We start from the raw sequence: 16383 nt of genomic DNA on the forward strand, positions 1-16383 counted from the left end.
TTCTAAAGGCAAGTGGGAAATCTATATTCATTTCTGGCCCTCTTCCTACATTAAATAGGGGTATAGAACGATTTAGTCGCCTATTACAGCAGCACAACTTCTTACAATCCTGCTGCAAACTCCATAATTTCACATTTATTGATCACTTTGACCTCTTTTGGAAACGTGCTGATCTATTAAAAAAAGACGGTGTCCACCCTAATTTACATGAGCACAAATGCTAAAATTAAATATACAGTCTGTGATTCACAACTCCACAAGCGCATGACTAGCTGAGAATAAACCAGCAGTTACAACAAACACTTTTATAGATAAGCCCCTTACTCAAAACATAGAGCAATTATACCCCATAAACATTGTGCTGAGCTATACAGAACAACATGCAATACAAATTAAAGCCCACAATAGAGGAGTTAACCATAAAAATATCATCAAAATTAAACCTACAGACAGAACACAAAACAATGAAAAAAACATTAAATGTGGACTATTAAATATTAGATCACTTTTGTCTAAATCCCTCTTAGTGAGTGATTTTATAACTGACCATTAATTAGGTGTATTATGCCTCGCAGAGACTTGGCACAAAAATGAAGATTTTATTGCTCTTAATGAAGCCAGCCTTCCCAATTATGGTAATCACCATATTTCCTGTGAGAGTGGTCAGGGAGGAGGAGTGGCAACAGTTTTTCACTCAAACTTATTAGTTACCCCAAAAACCAAACTTAACCAAAATTCATTCGAAAGCCTCTCACTTGAAATTTGTAATCCCAAAAACAAGATAGAAAAACCCACTTTACTGGTCATAGTTTACCGTCCTCCTGGTCCATATTCGGAGTTCCTCTCTGAATTCTCTGACTTTCTCACTGATCTAGTTCTGAGCACTGATAAAGCTATCATAGTAGGTGACTTTAACATTCACGTTGATGATGAAAACAACAGCCTAAATATTTTACTTACCTCACTATTAGATTCAATCGGCTTCACACAAAATGTAAACAAAACAACTCATTAGATTAATCATGCCCTGGACCTTGTTCTAACATATGGTTTAGAGATTGACCACCTGACAATATATCCTCAAAATCCAATTCTTTCAGATCACTTCCTGTTATCTTTTAATTCAAAATATCAGCCTGCTTAAATTCTGAGAGAAGAGTACACTATTGTAGATTACTGTCTGAAAAAGCTGTAGCTAGATTTAAAGATTTAGTTCCATCATTGCGTCTAACGACAGAGAAAATAGATTATCTTGTCAACAGTGCAATGTTGTCACTGCACACAGCTCTGGATGCTGTTGCTCCGCTTAAATAAAAGATGATATTTCATAAAAAGGTCGCTCCCTGGTATAATTCGGAATTGCGTCTTTTAAAACAGGCATCGTGGAAATTGGAAAGGAAGTGGCTCTCTTCAAACATGGTAGAAGTTCATATAGCCTGGAGAAAGAGTTTGTTAACTTATAAAAAAGCTCTCCGCAAAGCTAGAACTTCCTATTACTCAACTCTAATAGAAGAAAACAAAAATAATCCTTGGTTTCTATTCAACACTGTAGCCATGCTCACCAAAAGCCACAGCTCTGTCGAACCCTCTATTCCTGTCAACCTGAGCAGTGATGACTTCATCAACTTCTTCAGTGATAAAATTCTAACAATTAGAAACAAAGCTAATGTCCCCCCTGCTGGAGTGCTCAATAATTTCTTAAACAAAACAGCACCTGAAATATCCCCAACATGCAGCTTTTATTTACATAGTTTCACTCCAATTGGTCTATCAGAACTGACCTAAGTAGTTAGTGCTTCTAAACCAACAACCTGTCTTTTAGATCCAATTCCAACTCCACTATTTAAAGATGTTCTTCCACTAATTAGCACTAATATGATGAACTGGATTAACACATCTCTAGCAACAGGTTATGTACCACAGGCCTTTAAAATAGCTGTAATCAAACCTCTCCTTAAAAAACCTACCCTCGATCCTAGTGACTTGTCCAATTATAGGCCAATATCCATTCTCCCTTTTGTTTCCAAAATTCTTGAAAAAGTCATTGCAGGTCAACTATGTGATCACCTATCCATCCATCCATTTTCTTACCCGCTTATTCCCGTTTAACAGGGTCGCGGGGGTCTGCCGGTGCCAATCTCCGGCTCTCATAGGGCGCTGGGCGGGGGTACACCCTGGACAGGGCGCCAGTCCATCACAGGGCAACAGAGACACAGACAACCATTCACTCTCTCATTCACTCCTATGGGCAATTTAGAGACTCCAATCAACCTTACAGTCATGTTTTTGGATTGTGGGAGGAAGCCGGAGTACCCGGAGGAAACCCACGCAGCACGGGGAGAACATGTGATCACCTACTTAAGAACAATTTATATGAGAGCTTTAAGAGCCCATCACCGCACCGAGACTGCCTTAATAAAAGTAACCAATGTTCTCCTTTTAGCCTTAAACAGAGAGTTGATCTCGGTTCTGGTGCTGTTAGATCTCAGTGCAGCTTTCGAAACAGTGGATCATTATTTGTTGCTGCAGAGACTGGAAAGCATTTTTGGAATTAAAGAAATAGTGCAGGGTTGGTTTAAATCCTAACTATCAGACAGAACCCACTTTGTTATGTTAATAATCTATCCTCAGCGCACGCCAGAGTTAATCATGGAATTCCACAAAGTTCAGTTTTGGGACTAATACTCTTTACATTATATATGCTTCCACTAGGTAACAGTATCAGAGAACATGATATAAATTTCCATTGCTATGCGGATGATACACAGCTTTATCTTTCAATGAAATCAGATTAAACTCATCAGTTATTAAAACTCCAGGCTTGTCTTAAAAACATCGCATCCTGGATGAGCCGTAACTTTCCAGGATAAAACCGAAGTTTTTATTTGGTCCAAAACAGCTCAGAGAGAAATTATCAGAGCAAATAATGTATCTGGATGGCATTACTCTGTCACCCAGCACCACAGTAAAAAAACTTAGGCGTTATCTTTGATACAGACTTATCCTTTAATTCTCATATGAAACAAATCTCAAAGACAGCTTTCTTCCACCTCCGTAATATCTCTAAAATCAGGAATATCTTGACCCAGAGTGATGCTGAAAAATCCATGCATTTGTTACATCTCAACTAGATTATTGTAACGCTCTACTTTCAGGATGTCTCAATAACTTACTAAAAAGTCTCCAGTTAAATCAGAATGCTGCAGCCAGAATACTAACTGGAATAAAAAGGAGAGAGCATATTTCTCCAGGATTGGCTTCCCTTCATTGGCTTCCTGTAAAATCTAGAATAGAGTTAAAAATCCTCCTGTTAACATACAAAGCTCTGCATGATCAAGCTCCTGTATATCTTAGAGACCTGTCGTCCAGACAGATCACTCTGCTCTCAGTTTGCTGGCCTTCTGGAAGTTCCTAATGTGTCTAGAAGTAGAACAGGAGGAACAGCTTTCAGCTACCAGGCCCCTCGCCTTTGGAACCAGCTTCCAGTCTCAGTATGGGAGGCTTCTACTCTCTCCACCTTTAAGGCTAAACTCAAAACCTACTTATATACTGAAGCATATACCGCATAATAGGATTAACTTAACGGCATGGGCTCGTCCGTAAACGGTCGCATTTTAGAGTCCTTGGAGTCGCTGTTAGATTTCATATAAACGGGAAGAGAGTCAATTTCTAATGTAGCTGGTTATGATTTACAGTTCGCATAAACAGGACTGAATCATAATATAATCTGATCGCTAGAGCGAACATGGGCTCGTCTATAAAAGGTCGCATTTACTGGTTCAGTAAACAGGAAGAGATTCAAATTCTGATGCAGCTGGTTATGATTTACAGTCCGCATAAACAGGACTGAATCATAACATAGCCTAACCACTAGAGCAGACATGGGCTCGTCTGTGAACGGTCGCATTTACAGACCTTGGAGTCGCTGTTAGCTTACCAGTAAATGGCAAGAGATTTGTCACTATTTTATATGGCCTACATGTTCATTAATAATTCATGTTTAGATATTAGTTATGTATTTCATATTTTGTGTATTTTTGTTAAAAGGAAATTATACATTTCATGTGCAATATCTTGATATAAAAACTATGCACATTTGTGAAAATCGGGCTATTTACAAAGAAAGTAGGAATGCATGTTATTTTGCTATAAGAGGGCGCAGTTGTACTGTTTTTGCCCATGAACAAGAAGTTGTTGTTTGACTTGACGAAGAAGAATAAATAAGATAAAGTTGTCACACACATAAAAACCAGCCTCAATGTCAGTCATTTCCAGAAGAGGTTAAACTAAGAACATAAGAAGAACCTAAGGAATCAAAGATTAGCCTCTACAAGCATCATCCTGCTGTGTCCGAGAGCGACATCTGGGAGTGTGACGTGGAAATGTCAGAATTTGAACGATATCCTACACATTCATCGTAGACACGTTTACGTCCCCTGAAAGGCTCAGAGGGCTGTGAATTGTAGTTCTCACACGCTCTATTGTCTTCTTTGCTGATGCTTGACTTTTGTCTTGGGGGTTGATGTTCATTATCCTCTACAGGATCATCAATGTCTGAAAAATCTTGCAACCTCTGTCTGCATTCCTCAGAAGCATTTATTTCAATCTGCCGATCCTGATTGGCCGGTGAAGGGCGTCCGTCTGCTAGGGGGAGACCCACCTCATGTAAAAGGAGGATGCGGACAGACATGCACCATTGAAAATAAGCACTTCTTCTCCTCGTTCGAGCAAGAAGGGTAGTCTGGTGAGACATCTCACTCATAGAACCGGGGTTATATACATAACCTAAAGTTCTATTTCACAATATTTTGTGAGATGTCTCATGGTGGGATATGGAAACTCCCGTAGTGCAGACATGCTTATCGAGCAGTACCAGCCTCCAGGGCAGAAGTCTGCCATGCACGGGGCAGAAACGTCCAGCATGTAAAAGTGGACAAACGTGAGGGGCGAGGTCCAACTTGCCGCTGCACAGATATCCTGAACAGACACTCCCCTGAACAAAGCCCAGGACGTGGCAAGACCCTAAGTCAAGTGTGCACGCAGACCCGTAGGCGGCTGCAGACTCTGACACAAGTAAGCCAAAGCAATAGCCTCCACCACCCAGTGTGACAGGCATTGCTTGGTAACAGGCTTCCCCTTGCGGGGATTGGCCCAGGAGACGAACAGCTGATCGCTCCTCCTGAGGCTCCTCGCCATATTTATATAAGTGCGAATCGCACAAACTGGACATAACACATTTGGCCTCTGCTCAGCCTCTGAGGCAAAAAAGGCCAAAAGGTCAATGGGAGAACACGAGCCCACAACCTTCAGCACAAAGGTTGAACCAAGAGCGCATGGATGTCACTGACCCTCTTGGCCGAAGCCAGAGCCAGTAACAAGACAACACAAATTTCAGGCCCGCCTCCACTGGTTCGAAAGGGGGTCGTTTAAGTACCTCCTTTAAGGACTTGACTTGGAACGTTGTACAAAAAGGGAAGCTTCTTCCCTTCGTAGCGAGACCTGGTGGTTTCAGTCACTACGGTGGGCCATGGAATGGCCAGCTGGGCCGCAGCGTGCTTACACACGTCCACCGTGTCCATCTCCTCCTGAGAGGCGAAAGAGGCAGCAGGAAGCTCGCCCCAAGCCGGGGTGATGAAAGGTTTGTCGTCCTCGTCCACACCCAAGCCGAGAGAGTCAGAGGAGTCCTCATCAATCTCTCCACAGTCAATTACGAGGACATCCTCGCAAAGCGGGGAGGGGGTCGCCAGGTCGAGCTGGGAACCTCAGCTGGAACCCTGAGCAGCCGCAGTGTCCATTAGTGGAGCCATTACCACACCGGGCTCTAGGGGGATGTCATAAGGAGGGAAGGAGTCCTTCTCGGACAGGCCAATCTGGCGTGCCAGCCTCCTGTGCGGGCTCCGTGCGTTGAACGTGGCGCAGTGCTGGCACGAGCCCGGAGACTCGATCGCCATACGGGCATGTTCCAGATGCAGACTTCATGCCGGAGATTTTACCCCGACATAAACAGAGGCGAGCCCCAGAGCATCCCGCTCTCTCGGTGAGAGGAGCTTTCGTTTCCATCACCGCGTGGCGCAGTCAGGAGAGCAGGTGGCTTAGCTAGTGCTCCCACAAGGTAGCTTGCACAGGTGCTAGCAGGGATGCAGGCCAACGTGTGCTGGACTGTCTGAGACGTCGTGGACAGCGTTGGTTCCTTTCGAGACGGCAGCTTTTGCTGTCGTCCGAAGCTTGGATAGCATAGTACCAGGTACTATAGCTGGGCTACACACTTTCGTGAGAGCCCAGAGGGAGGACCGACATATGCACGGGCCCATAGGCACCGAGGGCATTGGGACAAAGACGACAGCAAGGTGTGCTGAGGTCAACGCACCGGTCTTGTGGCAAGGAGCGTGCAGTGGGGCTAACAACGTAGTGGTGACCATTGGTGACCAATGTGTGCCAGAGCAACACGATGGAAGGAGCCGTCAGCCGGAGCTGAGGCTCGGAGATTCACTACCTTTCGGCAGCAAAGGTCAGCACCTACCAAGCAAAGCAAGGTAAGAGCTGTATATCACCCACCTCTCAACCTGTTGTGGTCCAGAGCAGGCTCTATTCTTGCCAGCGTCTGGCGACTGGAATAAAGAATATCCGCCTGTGGATAGTTAAGCTGGCAAAAGAAAACGCAAGATAGCTGAGAGGGGAAAAGATGTTTGAATGGTGCGCGTCTGTCCGCGTCCTCCTTTTATAGGAGGTGGGTCTTCCCTAAGCGGATGAACGCGCTTCCCCGGCCAATCAAGATTGGCAGATTGAAATAAATGCTTCTGAGGAATGCTGACAGAGGATGCATCTCATAGTGAGACATCTCACAAAATATTATGAAATAGAACTGATAAAAATCTTTGTAGTGTTATTTAGAAAACATTCTATAACTGCTTGTTCTTTAGTTAAGTACTGCTTTCTACCAAAAATAATCCAAAAATAAAATTTCTAAACTAACTTTCTCTGTCCAAATATGTGGACATGTTCAATAAAACTAACTAAGCTCAGACCTTCTGTCCACATTTGTGTACATCATGTTTAGCAACATTGTGAGTCATTATAGTTACAAACATTTGTAACTTCCATAACAAACATTGAACACTTGTATACATTTGTGAACAAGAATCGACCATAAAATTGACTGAATTTTTTTTTCCTGGCTGACATTTGGATCGGGAGTTGGCATCTGAACTTCTGGGTGTGTTGTCAGCCATCTTGAATCAAAGATGTTCTGTCCCATGCTACTTTTATACCACTAAGTGGCAATATAATAAGTGAACACCAGGACCTTGAACAGTTAAAGGGGACATATTATGAAAAATCCACTTTTGCAATGTTTATGAACACACGAGTGTCCACCGGCACACAAAATGTGAAACAAACCCATCCAGTCCTTTTGTTTGTGGTCTGTGTAAGTCTTTCAACACAGAGAAAATTGTTTCGTTTCAAATTTTCTCAGTTTGTGACATCACAAGCTAAATCGGGAAAGAAAATACCTCTGCTGGTATGTCAACCCATGGACTAAACCCCCAACCTGATGAAAACGTTTTTCTCGCTAACGAAGGAGTGAAGGTGTGTTCACACCGAACGCAATTGCAGCAACTGCAGTCACTTCAATCGCCCGTGATGAGTCACTTGAAAATAGTGGCGCTTTTTGATCACTCCATCCTTCATCGTTCCAGTGACGTAATGTCTAGATATGTGGATGCTAGGTCCTACGAGGTTAAGAAAACATGCAGTTAGTATGCCGAGGCCCGTGTCCTCTTTTTTTGGAAATCAAAATTTGGTCAACCACGCTTAATGTAAGGTGGAGAACCCCGAGACCTTGAATGCAAGAATAAGCAGGTATAGAATATGTATGGATGTTTTAAATGTTTCCTTCTTGCTATGAACAATGTTATGTAAAAATTAAAATGACTCACCTTTTAACAAGGGACAGATTTTGGTGAAGGCGTGCACAGGCCCTAGACGTGTATACTGGCCAATAGCAAACTCCAGAAAGAGCAGGGGAATACCACAAAGCAGCACCATGATGAGATATGGGATTAGGAACGCACCTGAAGCAGAAGAATGCAATGTCACAGGAAAAGAGTGAAATGTAAATACCATAATCCTAGTAAAAATTTAAAAAGCGGTGGAGCAGCTGTATCACTTTTTAGTTTGGGACATGCAGTACCCTATGATACTTTTCAAAAAGTACCAATATGAGAATACTTGAAGTTTAGAATATTTCCCATGGTTTATTGATTTTTGTCATTGGATTTATGGTTTAATGGTAACAAATATACGCAAAAGACTTATAAGACACAAAAATACAAAAATGGCTCTGAAAACCCCCAAAATGACTACAAAAGCATGCACCCAAAACAAAATATGCAACTCCAAAATCGCAAAAAAGGACAGAAAAATAAACAACAACAACAGAACAACAACAAATACCCAAAATAACAACAAAAACACCCAAAACACAAAAAGGAGAAGGAAATTAACTCAAAATAACAACAAAAATACACAAAATTCCTCCAAAAACACACTAAAATAACATTAAAAAACCCTTTGTTAATTCCTGTATTAATGCTCAGAATGACCTTTCTTCTAAATGCCGATATGAATGTTGATAATATGGCCCTCAGATCAGATATATGGCCCTTGGTCTAATTTTGTGCAAATTGCAAAAAATGACTCCAAAAACATGCAAAAATTATAACTGAAATATTCAATACAACACCAAAAACACAACAAAATAAACAAATCATACCAAAAACACACAAAATAAGTAAAAACAAAACACAAAATGACAACATGGGATGCATAGAACACTCATAAGACACAAAAATACACAAAATGGCTCTGAAAACCTCCAAAATGACAACAAAAGCACACACCTAAAACCAAATATGTGACTCCAAAATCACAAAAAAGGACAGAAAAATACACAAAATGACAACAAAAACACCCAAAACACAAAAAAGGAAAGAAAATACACAAAAGGACAACATAAACACAAAAAAATAACATTTAAAAAAATAAAATAAAATACTAAACCCTTTGTTCTTTCCTGTGTTAATGCTCAGAATAGTCTTTATTCTAAATGCTGACATGAATTCTAAAAATGTGGCCCTCACATCAGACAATCATATTTTTGTGGCCCTCTTTGAGTACGATTTAATTGAGCTACTTTTTTACTTGTACTTCAGTTTTTTATGTATGATTTATTGTCATGACTTACTTGTACTTAAGTACAACTTCAATCAAGTAACAGTACTTTTTCTTGAGTAGGAGAACAAGCAAAAAGTCAAGAATCACAAGCAGAAAGTGGAAATATTATAAGTAACGTTATATTTTTAGATGACAGTTTTGTTACAATCTTGTTTTTTGTTTGCAATTCACAATTTTCTGCTTGTGTCTTTTGGACACAAATCTGATTCCATAAATGTATCAGTACTCTTTACCAGGATTGGGGTCAATTGTAAATGTGTAATTGATAATTAATTACAATGATGGCATAATTATATATTTTTTTTGAATCTATCGCTGTCATAATCGTAATTAAATTGTAACTGAGATTAGATAACTGACTTTGTAATTGTAATGAAAATTTAAAAAAATGTCAGTTATAATTTAATGCAAAACTGTAGAACCATGTTACAGTTTTATGTACAGTTCTACACATACATAATGAACATTTATTAAAATATGTTTCATGTCAACCTTTCCCACATTTTACCACTTAAAAAAAAAAAAAAATTAAATCAAGGGGTATACTGACAAAAAAGGCTCAGGAACCATCACCAAAAAAATTACAACCTATATTTTATGATAGACATTTGTTTTTAGTGTATTTTACAGCTGATTTAGGACCCGTTATTATGAGATGCTAACAGAAAGCTAACACAAGAGGAAGGTTGTTTTATTAGGTTATTCATTTCAGGTTCACTAATTGTAATTACTTGTAATTGAAATTTAGAAACGTAGAACATATTTGTAATTGACTTTATGAGGATAAAAAAAATAATTGTAATTTAATTGCAAGTAGAAAAAAAATCTGGTCATTGTAATTTAATTGGACATGGGTAATTGAAAATGTAATTGTAACTGCAACGGGTAATTGAAAATGTAATTGTAACTGAAACATGTAATTGACCCTAACCCTTCTCTGCCCAGTGGTTCCAGTAGATCCAGTGATCTATATGCCCTCTCAGGGGGTCTTACCTCCTCCGCTGCGGTAGCACAGGTAGGGAAACCTCCAGATATTACCCAGACCCACTGCGTAGCCCACCGTGACCAGGATGAACTCCAGGTCCCTACTCCATGTGGGTCTTCCTCTCTTCTGAGCTCTGAGGTCTGAGCAGCTCTGGGGATTTGCAGCAGCACCGACCTCCATCACGTCCAATAACACAGGCACTTTAACCTTATGGTGACACAGGTTTGCAATGCAACAACTGTCAAATAGTCACTATGTAAATGCAATGTAAAAGCGAAATGGCCAGTGAAGCAGTCAGGTTTAGTAATAAATAAGTCCAAGCTGTGATGTGAGTCAGTTATCAGAAAACCTCTGGCCATAGTCTGTGACCTCGAAGAGTCCACAGCCTCTGTACTTCATTTACAGGGAGATCAGGCATTTACAAGCTTTAGTGCTTTACAGTCACCTGATTTAAAAAAAACAACAAAAAAAAAAAACACCTGGGTTCCTGCTAAACTTTAATTAAATATTATGTTATTTTTCAAATCTCTTCATGGATCTTACAATTTAGGCATCCACTGTTTTCTAACCTAATCATATATATATAACTGTTGGATCAGACAATCACATTTATGGCCTTCACTACTACGACTACTACTACTACTACTACTACTACTAATAATAATAATATAGAGTATATTATATTATTATTTTATACACATGCCTTTGTGGAAAATTAAGTTCCAATTGTGCAAAATCCCCCCCCCCCCCCCCCCCCCAAAAAAAAAACAAAAAAAAAACTAAAAAGTAACTATAACTTTTACTCTGAGTACATTTTAAGTGAGCTACTTTTTACTTTTACTCGAGTAGATTTTTACACCAGTACCTTTGCTTTTACTTAAGTAAAATGTAATCGAAAAAACAGTACTTTTACTTAGATTTTTTCTGTACTCTTTAAAGGTTTAAAAAAAAAAAATGTAAATAGTGAGCGTGCACTGTGGTATTACAACCACTAGGTGGAGCCACTGTTCTTGGCCTCAGCACAGCGTCTCGTGGTGAATCCAGGTGCTACACTTGAACCTTTCCGCTTTCCGTACAGGAATGCGGAGCCTGCATTACGTCATCGGAGCTGGCAGCAGCAGGACTTCAGTCCAACCTTTCCTACGAGGAGTTCTCCGTGTTTTTACCCCACTGTGGAGTGTTGGGGTCCCGCTGCTGCACAGAGACACATGGAGGTCTGAGGAGGCTCATGACAGCTCTGGGTCTGAGGACTTTATTCAAGGGGGACACGAATATCAACGGCTCTCATTGAGGAGATGGAGGAAGCAGAAGGTGAGCTGTGTTTTCAGGTTGAAGGCGACGATACATCGATCCTGTTGGATTGAACCGTGTTTCCTGCTGCTTTTTTTTTTTTTTTTTTTCTAGTTTGATGTATTGTTGCAGGATCCAGACACTTCTTACTGTTCCTGTCTGCTAATATGGAGCAGACACACCCCTTTGTTTACTATGACCTTTCTGTTTAACCAGTTTTACTAATCCTGCTGTAATCAAACGGATGTGTGTGTGCGTGCAGGAAGCTGCTGCAACTGTGCAGGCTGTGGAGGAACCATCCAGGATTCCTTTAGCATGAAGGTCCTCCAGGACACCTGGCACAACGCCTGCTTTCAGTAAGTGACCGACTCATCAGTCCTGGAGGTGTTCCCCTATTAGTAGACAGGTTAAGCCCAATACCCTTTGGTATGGAAGTAGGGTCATACAAATGAATTTATCCTAAGACTAGGGATGTAACGATTCACTCAACTCCCGATACGATTCCCTCACGATTTATTTTACAAAATGAGACAGCAGACAAATGATGACTGAAAAATATAAAAAAAATTTCTTCGAAAATAAAAATAAAAATGCTGTACTGTTTTTTTTTTTTTTTTATCTTTCATTGTCAAAAGAATACCTTGATAAACTATGCAAAACAATGCAATTTAATTAAAAATAAATCCTGAATGAAATAAATAAAGAAACAGTACAAATGAAGAAGAAGCCTATTCATTTAAATTCTGGCACTACAATAAACTATGCAAAACTGCATAATAGTTCCTTTTCTATTTAAAATTGCAACTGAAGATGTATTTTGTGCCTTAACAATTGGACTTTAAAACAAATTCCATATCAAAGAAATAATATAAATAAACAAACTGTGGCTTTCATTCTCTCTCTCTTGTTTCTCCCTTTCCTCTCTGTGCCCCTCTTACCTTGGATTTCACATTTTTTCTTTCTCGCTTCTTTCATTTTGTCTTGTAAAAACCAAAATGCTTCCAAACTTCTGATTTAAAACATGGTGGTGCGTCCTGAATTTAAATTTCTAAATAGATAGCGTTCTATGCTGTAAAAAAACAAAAAAAAAAACATTTTTTTTTTTTTTAAAGTACTGCAGTTTCAATTTTAGAGTATTGATGTGACACCTTTGAATTGATTTTTAACTGCCTCACGATTAGTCTTTACATTCCTACCTAATAGGGGTGGGAACCTCTGGGTACCTCACGATACGCGATACACAGCTCACGATAACGATTATCTCACGATGTGACGATACTGCGATTATCGATATATTAGTCAGAAATCAATCTACGATATTCTATGACATAAGAAAAAAAAGATGAAGTGAAAAAATACAATTTTTATTTTATATCTCTGACAGACAATACATTGAAAAAGTGTCCTATGAACAGTGACACTATTTTAGTGCAACATTTCTGTAAATAAGCATCAACATACCAATGTAAACAAATAAGTATCTCCAGTAATGCTTTCAGTAAAGAAAAAATAGGTTCTTTCTTACCCGTGACACCATTATAGTGCAATATTCCAGTAAACAATATATCAGTTCCTTCAACAAAAAGTGACAAAATTTCTGTGAAGACCTACCTGCACATTTTAGTGCAAAAACAGAGAAGGTTTAAAAAATGTTTTTTTTAAATGATAGCGCGAGCATATCGATAATCGATTGTGCGAAAAAATATCACGATATATTGCCGTATTGTGATATTGTCACACTCCTAATACCTACTGTTGCCAACTATTGTTCTCTGTTTGAGTTACATCACTTGATCAAGCCTTTTCTAATGTCCCACACTACAAAATAAGTATTTATTATTTTTTATTGACAAAAAAAAAAGTATATGTGATTCATGCTGATATCGGATCAATATCAGTATCGGCCTATAAGCAAGGCTGCAATATCGGTATCATAGCGGAAATGAAAAAGTTGTATCGGGACATCCCTAGCAACAACTGTTGTTGGCAGTGCTGCAGTATCTTCATCAGAGGCTATAATTTGAGTGAAAAAGGTGGATGTGAGTCTGGCAGTGTGTAAAAATGTTCACAGTGATGTTGATTTTACTGTATCAGAAGTTTGACAAATTGATCCTAAAGATTGAATTACAGCGTGTTTAAATCTAATACCCAGAGAGTATTTAGCCAACGTTTAGTTAGCAGGCTGATCGCATAACAATATTACAGTTTAATAGGAAAAGGAGAAGAATATGACACCGTCAAGCAGCGCTATGAATAAGATATATTTGCTTTTTTATAGCTATCATGACACATTTGGTGTCAAAATGTATATTTTGGGGGTCAAGGAATCCAATAAAATAGGTTTCAAGTTTTATAAAAGTTTTCCCCTTACTTTGAAAAATTAAGGGTAAATATGCACATTTCCAGTGCAACATTTAAAAAAAAAAAAAAAGGGGGTAAAAGAAGTAACCTTTTTTGGAAATAAATAAATAAAAATGTGTTTTCTTTGAATCTCATAAAAATAACAGTCCAGTAATAAAGCTCTTTATTGTGTCATGACACCATGTCTCCCAGTTTGGGAACCAGTGCCACTGCTCTACATTCATCAACACTATATGTTGTTATTAATTATTATTAAGTTGTGAAATGACAGTGATTTGGCATGATTTTTGTTCAATAGTAAATTGCATATTTTCCTCCTCTTGTCATGAAAAGGGGAATACTGTTGTTTTTTTAAAACTTAAAAACTATTTTATTAAATTCCCAGGCCTAAAAATGTACATTTTGACACCAAACTTGTTATTATAGCTGTAACAGAAGCAGAGATATTGGCCTCTCATGTATGGTCGGTAGTCTTTTTTAACAAACGTGTATTTTAGGTACAAAGTGTGATTACACTTGTGTTTTTGGGTAAATTAATGTCTATTGTCCTAAGGTACTTCCATGCCAAATGGGGCCATGGCATCATGTCTTGAAGTCAAAAGTCACTAAACCTCCCTAGTATATGTCAGGGGTGTCAAACTCATGTTAGTTCAGGAGCCAAATAGAGACCAGTTTGATCTGAAGTGGGCCGTAGATTATAGGTGAGGGGGGAAAAAGAGCAATTTCAACATTAATGTGCTCTAGTATACACTTCCAGGTATTAAATTACACAAAGTATAACAGAGACCGACAATATCCAAGCATTAAGTGACCTTAAACTTAAATTCACTTATATTTCCTTAATATTATGAACAATTGTTATTTAATTTAGTAGAATAAATTGAGGAAATTTGCAGGATTTTGAAAAAAATGAGTTTTTTTCAGCAATTTGAGATTAAAAAAAAAAAAAAGACTATGCGAGATAAGATTTGTACCCATGTAAAGGTATATTTGGAGGGTCTGAGGTATCTACAATTGAATTGTTTTGTAATTTATACAATAATACATTTTCTTTCTTTATTCTTTGACTCAAACTTCACAAAAGTAGTGTTTGTAGTTGCAGCCATTCCTGTCAATGTCAGGCCCTTGTACCAGGACCAGGTTTTTGGTGATGGGCAGTTTATCCCTTCCCCCCCTTTTCATGAGAACTTTGCCCCTAGTTGCTCTGATTCTTAGTGGTTGCCTCAGTGAAGATGATGTTAATCCTTTGTTATTTATAGGTCACTGCCTCGAGTGGAGAAATCCATGCAGGGGGCAGTGAAGCAGGAGCCTGACTCTGACCTACTGCACATAACGTAATAACAATGTCCACTCTTAGTGTATCGCACAGTGACATATACTAGGGAGGTTTACCTTTTCCTGTGAAAAGGTAGAAATAGGTTGGTTAGTATCATTGATGGGTCAAACATTAAGTGGTGTTCAGGTCACAGTAATGTTTAAGGGAAATACATGTTTTTTTCCTAACACAAGATAAGTCATACAGGTCAGAGAGTGGTTCTTAACCTTTTTAGCCCACGACCCCCAAAATAAAGGTTCCAGAGACCGGGGACCCCCATTGTACCTGAACAGTCATGTGGAGACAGGACCATCTATAAGGGGGAATAAAGGGGAGAGATTTTTGGGGCCCATCCATAAAGTCAGCAAAATGATGGTCCATTGTGCTATGAAGCTGTAATAACCACATTTATTTATTCATCTGAATAATATCCACTCTTATCCAGGACATTTATTATTATTTTCACCATGGTATAGTTATCTTAAATCAGAAATAAAATGGGTAAAAAGTGACCAAAAATGGTAGAAAAGGTGGTGAAATGGGATTTTAAAAACCACAGAAATTGGTTAAACGTTGTAAGTTAGAGTGGCCAAAAACAGACAGAAAGAGTGGTAAAAAGGGTTCAAAGTGTCAATATTGGAACACTTAGTTTAAACAGGCAAATAATGGGCAGGACAAATCATGAATGTGGTTAAATTGGAAAAAATAAGCATGAAATATGGTGACGAGAGGTTAAAAGTGACAATAATGGGTGAACATGTGCAACATTAGGTGGGAAAAGTGGTGGAAAGGGTTTATAAGTGCCAAAAATGTTTTGAAATTGGGAAAAAAAAACTGCAAAAAAGGCATTGAAATTTGATGGTAAAGTGGCTGGAATGGGAGTAATGTAGCCAAAATGCATTAAAAGGCGCAAAATATGGCAGGGAAAAGTGATGTAAATCTTTGTTTTAATCAGAAATAAAATGGGTTTAAAGTGACCAAAAATAGTGGGAAAGGTGGTGAAATGGGATTTTAAAAACCACAGAAATTGGTTTAAACAGACAGAAAAAGTGGTTAAAAAAAGGGTTCAAAGTTTCATTATTGGCTTAAAAGTGGCAGAAATGGTGGGATTGGGGTGATGCAATTTAAAAAGTAGCAACAATTAGTTTAAACTGGCAAATAATGGGCATGACAAATCATGAATATGGTTAAATTGACA

General features: G+C 38.8%; 2 protein-coding genes across 2 annotated transcripts in view; one reads left to right on the forward strand and one right to left on the reverse strand.

The window, feature by feature from the left end:
* The window catches only part of LOC114469692 (sodium- and chloride-dependent GABA transporter ine), a 49880-nt gene extending 39342 nt beyond the window's left edge, over window positions 1-10538 (reverse strand). The window contains exons 1-2 of the mRNA XM_028457437.1: window positions 10228-10538; window positions 7938-8072 (exon numbers count right to left, since the gene is read on the reverse strand). Of these exons, the coding sequence (XP_028313238.1) occupies window positions 7938-8072; window positions 10228-10399 (307 nt within the window). The 5' untranslated portion in view covers window positions 10400-10538. The remainder of the gene's footprint in view (window positions 1-7937; window positions 8073-10227) is intronic.
* A 765-nt stretch (window positions 10539-11303) lies between these two features.
* The window catches only part of limk2 (LIM domain kinase 2), a 43141-nt gene continuing 38061 nt past the window's right edge, over window positions 11304-16383 (forward strand). Inside the window, exons 1-2 of the mRNA XM_028457792.1 lie at window positions 11304-11530; window positions 11772-11865. Of these exons, the coding sequence (XP_028313593.1) occupies window positions 11515-11530; window positions 11772-11865 (110 nt within the window). The 5' untranslated portion in view covers window positions 11304-11514. The remainder of the gene's footprint in view (window positions 11531-11771; window positions 11866-16383) is intronic.

This window comes from Gouania willdenowi, chromosome 9 (assembly GCF_900634775.1).
Source record: "Gouania willdenowi chromosome 9, fGouWil2.1, whole genome shotgun sequence".
NCBI lineage: Eukaryota > Metazoa > Chordata > Actinopteri > Blenniiformes > Gobiesocidae > Gouania > Gouania willdenowi.